Genomic DNA, 6,273 nt, shown 5'->3' with positions numbered 1-6,273 from the left:
ATTTGCAGTAAATTGGTGGCCCCCCCTGCAGTAACTCTAAGAACCCCTAGGGGGCCCGGACCCTTGTCGAAGATCTCTGGCTTAGGCAGAGTGGTTGGCAACAGCAAGAAGAGAGAAACTAAATGTTTCCTTGAAGAAAATGATACATAAGTGCACACACACATGCGCACGCACACACACAAGCACACTCACATGATCTTTGGGCCAGGAGTGGGCATAGGGGAACAGCCAGGAGGTGGAGACAGCAGAACGTTGTTGGGAGCGAATCTTCAACGGGCTGATCACTGGGATGCGGTTATTATCACCTGTGGGCAGAGAAATGAAATCCGTACCAGGGAACTGAAACGGAGCAAAAAATTTCCAGCCAGAGTTTCATTTTCTGGCTTCTTTAAATAAAACACGCTATTCATGTCCTGTGAGACATACTTGAAATTCATGTACCCAAATATACAGTGGAATGTGTTGCACAGTGTTGTCTAATCCTGATTGTGTCAGGGTTACAGGTGGGAACACATTTACCAACATACACAATCTGATGTAAATGTTTTGTTTATTTGCAATTTGGTTTGAGCAATTTGAAGGAATCTGATATAGGAAAAAGGAGAGTAGTTTCTACACATTATTACACATTTTTCTGACAGACACAATGTGAGAAAACTAACTTTGTTTGAGATTTGTTCCTGTCTCAAGAACAAACTCGCATGAGATCTGGCAACACAGATAAATTAACGTCAACTAATGTTTGTGAATGCCCTAACAAAAGTAATCTCAATAAAGCTAAATATGGGTTTTAGCTGTGTAAATATTTAATGTTAGCAAGAGTAAGCATAGGTAATTAATACATTAGTTTAAATAAATAAAGCCTGCTCTCATTGACTATAGCAGAACAAATGTTGAAGAAGTCCCATCATATGCCCATAACTGTAGCTGTATGTAGAAGTTAGAGGCGACCACAGCCAGTTAAAGAATCGGATAACAATAATGGGAATGCTACTGAATCAGCATTCACACAACAACTAACTCCACTTACTAACTTGTTTGTGTCAAGCATTTCGTGGCGCAGAGGCAATTTATGCACAAAAAGGCCTTGTATGCTTTGTTTTTCTCTTTCTGAAGGTATGTGGGTTTATGCTTGACTTTTGTCTAATATCATTCATTCAAAATATTTTATGTTTTATCTTTTTGTAACATTAGAGTGCTTATTATTATCTTTTTTATTATGTAGAAAATCATATATAACAATATTTTTGACCATCTGTAGACAGCCCAGTGTCTACAAAGGGCAACAAAAAAAACTGTGCCAACCTGCACCACGAAGCATCCACACACAGCTTTCCAGCGTTCCAGCCAATAACCAACAAGAAGGATTTGGGGGTGGGGGAGGTTAATGCGCGGAAGCACAGAAGGGAGGGGGAGGGATGAGGAGGAGGGAGGGGCAAGCTAGTTTTTGTTTTGAAAATACTAGTCACCCAACATCGCTTAGAGCACCTTTAACAAAACATTTACACAATTAGATGTTAGATAAATAATCATCAATAATAACTAAATGGTTAAAGGCTAATAATAGAACAGCTAGAGCAATGTGGTAAGTTAATAAATTGACATTCATTTTAAATTACATAACACGATCCATGTAAAAGCTATTAGGATATCCAAAATGTACTATATAGATATATATATTGCCCAGCCCTACCTTTTTTCATCCTGAACTTTTCCTGTAAAAGGCAGGGAGATAATTGTTCTTGTCTACTAAAAAACATACTGCAGGATCGGACCCCCATAAGCACAATAAAATAATACCAGTTCCATATCTTACCAGAGGTGACCACACGGAGGGTCTTGGCGACCCCTGCCCATGGTGCTCCCAGCGTGATGAATGCTTTGATGTACCGGTCTTTCCAGGCCTGTGGTTGCTGGTTGAGGAAGTACAAGGTGTACATGTTGCCCATGCTGTGCGCAATGAGTACCACGGGCCCACCCGCATTCTCCGCCATCTCTTCAATCATCTGTTGCAGCGCCAGGAAATACTCTTTATTCTCATCTGATAAAAGGACAAAAGATCAACAGAGTTAACAAAGCTGAACCTGCTGTGAAACCCCCAGTGTTGCCATGACAAGTTGGAGCGCTAAGCTAAGCTCTAACAGGAGTGGACCAGTTGAAATATGTGGCCTAATGGGGAAAATGTCCTACACTTCCCCAGGATCCATATAAATTCTGACTTTACTGCCTAGAAAACAACAGCCCACAAGTTCCAATACAGGCTAGAACACTGCTCATTGTTGTTTGTTTCCTCATATCGGCCAAAATTAATGGATGCAAGTCTTTCTTGCTCCAAACCATTTAACATGCCTGCTAAATGATTCTGTAGATTCCTTAAATGCTGAATTAAACACAGGAATGGATTGCATGTTTGTCGCGTTTGCATTAACACAAAAAACACAAACAGATACACTACCGGTCAAAAGTTTGGGGTCACTAACAATGTTCCATTCCACTCCATAATAGACAGAATACCAAATGATCTGAGTGGGTGGCTGATCTTTAATGCAATATCTACATTAACCCATTATCAGCAACCATTCATCCATTGTACCAAAGGCACATTCTGTTTAGAAAAACTACCTGAGAACACATTGGAGAACCCTTTTGCAATTATGTAAGCACATAATGTAATCTGGAAAATGCGGCCCTGGTTAAAAAAAAAAAAACAATGCAACTGATCTCAGCTGGTATTCGGTCTATAATAATATAAGTGACACAACCGGTGGTGTACATTCCAATATATCTATATATCTAATATGCTTTATGTACTGTCTTTGTGAAGTGCAGCTATGCGATTGCAGTTGTGACATCATCTTAGGAGACTTGTGAAAACCGTGAGAATGAAGAAGTGCGTTTGGGGTTTTACAGGTGGGGTCTCATCAGTCGTGGGTTAGGATAGCAGCTAAGGGGATGAATGTCAGTGCGTGGTTGCTTACTGGGGGCTTTCCTCCAATCATAGGGAGCTCCTCTCACATCAACATCACGGGTGTAGCCCCACTCTACCAGCATCTGCACTATGGTAAAGAAATACATGCCTAGGAGACAGACAAACAAGAAAAGAAAAAAAGCATCATACATTTCAGTCTCATTCCAACACATAAGCAAAAGTTAGAATCAGATTCTTGTTTTTCCAGCTTTGTGTGGACTCATTTAGACCTTTGCGAGTGATGACATTTTTCCCCAGTTCTCACTTCTTTAAAGAACTGTTTGGTTTTGGGCCTTTAACTCACCAACACTGTGTTTGCTTGGGTCCAGATACTCCAGTGGAAATGTCTTTCCAAAACCCGGGACACGAACGTCCACACCCGGCGGGGACGAGGTGCTGTGTGTGGTCCTGTTGTAGATCAGCCTGCACAAGTTAACACAAGGAGAATTTGATCAGTGTCAGTTCTGCATCTGTGGTGAACCACACAACTGTCACACTCACAAATACATCCTACTGGCACGCGACAACAGAAACACTTCCCATTTCAAATCAACATCGTCCCACCGCCTTGTTAGTTATGTGTGACAACAACTTCCGCTCTAAAACTTCCATGCAGATGTGAGAGAAGATGTCTGGGTTTGCCAAACAGAAGCAAACTTGGTTATTATAAAACAACGTAACATGTAAATTTTGTTAGCAAACTTTGGATAGACAACCACAACTGCACTGCATCCTTCAGCAGCAACCACGTGGTGAAGTTTGGGGACGACACAACCGTGGAGGCTCTCATTTCCAACAATGATGCCACCTACTACAGGAAGGAGGTCTGCCAACTGGCCACTTGGTGCAGGGATAACAACCTCCTGAATGTGGGCAAGACCTAGAAAGTGGTTATTGATTTCCGGAGAGGCCACACCCTTAAACCCCCGGCCAACCTGGTAGGACGACATGCTATTTTGCATTGTCACCACCAGAGTTACTGCAAGTCTGCTGCCAAATGGAGGTGAAAATTCACCAAAAGTTGCCACTGCCATGGTTACTTAGTAACTTTCAAAAAAGTTTAGAGGAGTGAAATTGCACTCCTTTCCCCTCTCGGATCTGAAGCGGTGCTCGTGCACGTCTGTGTGTTGGTAAGACGGAGCCCCAAGGAGATGCTACTTTCAAGTTTTGCCCGCTTTTCAACATTAACACTGCCTTTAATGACTCGTCTACTTGCTCTACTGTTTGAGCATTTACCCTGTACATGTCACTTGTGGACGTGGTTAGTGTACGAAAGAGACCTATTCCTACCTTACTTTGACACTTGCTTTCCACACATACCTCACTTCCTTTCCTCCCCTGTCTTCACCACTGATTGGCTTTTGCTTCCACCCAAATTCCCTGATTGAGTTCACCTGGTCACTCCTTATTTAAAGACTGCACTTCTTCACATGGGGTGGCAGCAGTTAAGATGAGTTTTACTTTGCACTTTATTTCTCAGTAACATGTCTGATATTTACATGACAGCTTTATTTATCTAGTTACTTTATGATGCACACGTGAGAATATTGTCTATAATATTATCTAGTTTATATTTGTTTCTTCCTAGATTCTCCCACCCCTGTGTTTTTGTTATGTTTTTGTCTGATCAGAGCGGATCATGAGCATAATTTTCTTCATTCCCTTTTTGGAAATAAAACTTCTGTTAAATGGACTGAACTTCTCTGTGGCTCAATCATGCCTTCTGACCGATGCCCCATGACAATCAACCACAAAAACTGAGTCCTCCTGCCCAGTCAGTTACATAAGCTAGCTTTCCATCCAAACTTGCAAAAGTGCCCCTTGTGAACATCAGTTAGCTGGATCATGACCCTCTCCTTTTAGGACTAACCCTTTAGACACATTACAATATATTAAATTTACTTATATTTTAAGTAGTTAAGTATACACTTGGCTTGAAACAAATTGGAGACTGTTTATAAATAATAGGTTGATTATTAAAAATCACATTGATTACTCAAGTCCCTTTGCTGAAATACAATCTAGTTTGGTTTTATACTTCCTCAAGTTTAAGGTGGTTCCTGAGCTCTAATTAACTATTGTGTATCCCAAACAAAATTGCTGTTTATAGGCTCAATGCCATGCCAGCCAGTCACATGACTGCAATCATATGATGAGCTAGTTCTACAAGTTATCTACTTATGACGTGTTCAAGTCAACATGAGTAGGTGCCTTTTATCTACTCATGTTGACTTCATTTTACAATGAGAGCATGTTGTTAGTCAAGATAACGTAAGTCTCAAATCAAATTAGCAAATCAATTCTTTAACTGCAGTTTATGAAAGAATGTTATGTTTCCTTCCTTCCATACGTTTGTCGATAAATGGAGGGTCCGAAGGTTAGTTTTTCCTATGTAAGCAGATAATTACTTATGCAAAGCCAACCGGGTCATTGATCCCATGTACTCACTGTCTGATCGTATTGACAGCAACTCAAGGAAGGAACATGCACTTTTGGAATTTGCACCACAACATGTTTTTACAGAAAATCAAGAGTTTTCTACAAAAACAGCAAAGACAAAATATTTCAACCAATTTCGTCACCCTTACCACCGAACAAAATATACATCAATAATAAAAGTTAATTATCGATAATAAAAGTTCATGATTTCTTCACACAAAATAAAATAGCAATGTAAGCTGAAAAGAATGCCAGATTTCCCAGGACATCAACAAACCTTTTACAAGAGAACATCTTGTGCCTTTGGTGTGATGGATAAATGGATCACTGACAATCAGTAGCCTACTTCATGTCTGGTTGTGTTCCAGAGTCCTGCACGGGTCCAGTTTTGCAAATCTGCTTATATTTTTGACGTGTTACAGGTCAAAAATATGTAATTGAGAAAGTAAACTCCTATTTTGTCTTGTGTTTTGAATGATGTGCGCACTTTCGCCCTCCCGAGCGCTAAACTCACTCAGCCAACATTTGAATATATTTCCTCCATTCATTATTTTAAGGGGAATTCAAAAAGTCCAAGGGGATAAGTATTAAGGGAAATTTCACAGTTGATTTGTTTAACTGTTTCACCGTTTTGTAAATTCAATACAAGCAACATCTTTCCAAAAGTCAATGAGTAATTGTGCAAAATAGTAGTCATTTCAATATTGACCAAAATTATTGTGATTACGTGTTTCTCAATATCGTGCCGCAGGAAATTCCTCTGGATGTCTTTTTTTAGCCAGATGTCTGTTACCTTCCTCTTTTATTGTGTTGGAATTTTTCTCTCCAGTGGATTTCTGAGGACTATGGTTAACTGCTCCTCAGAT

The 6,273-nt window shown here is 40.2% G+C and overlaps 1 protein-coding gene across 3 annotated transcripts in view; it reads right to left on the bottom strand.

Annotated features, from left to right (window-relative positions):
• Positions 1–6,273, bottom strand: part of LOC116694195 (group XV phospholipase A2-like) — a 22,513-nt gene that overhangs the window by 4,754 nt on the left and 11,486 nt on the right. For all 3 annotated transcript variants that reach the window (XM_032523748.1, XM_032523749.1, XM_032523750.1), the window contains 4 exons: positions 3,273–3,391; positions 2,979–3,077; positions 1,817–2,041; positions 193–305 (listed from right to left, as the gene is read on the bottom strand). In XM_032523748.1, coding sequence (XP_032379639.1) covers positions 193–305; positions 1,817–2,041; positions 2,979–3,077; positions 3,273–3,391 — 556 coding nt within the window. The remainder of the gene's footprint in view (positions 1–192; positions 306–1,816; positions 2,042–2,978; positions 3,078–3,272; positions 3,392–6,273) is intronic.

The sequence above is a fragment of the Etheostoma spectabile genome, chromosome 8 (assembly GCF_008692095.1).
Source record: "Etheostoma spectabile isolate EspeVRDwgs_2016 chromosome 8, UIUC_Espe_1.0, whole genome shotgun sequence".
NCBI lineage: Eukaryota > Metazoa > Chordata > Actinopteri > Perciformes > Percidae > Etheostoma > Etheostoma spectabile.
Note: the sequence above shows the minus strand (reverse complement) of the source record. Positions and strands in the feature narration are given on the sequence as shown.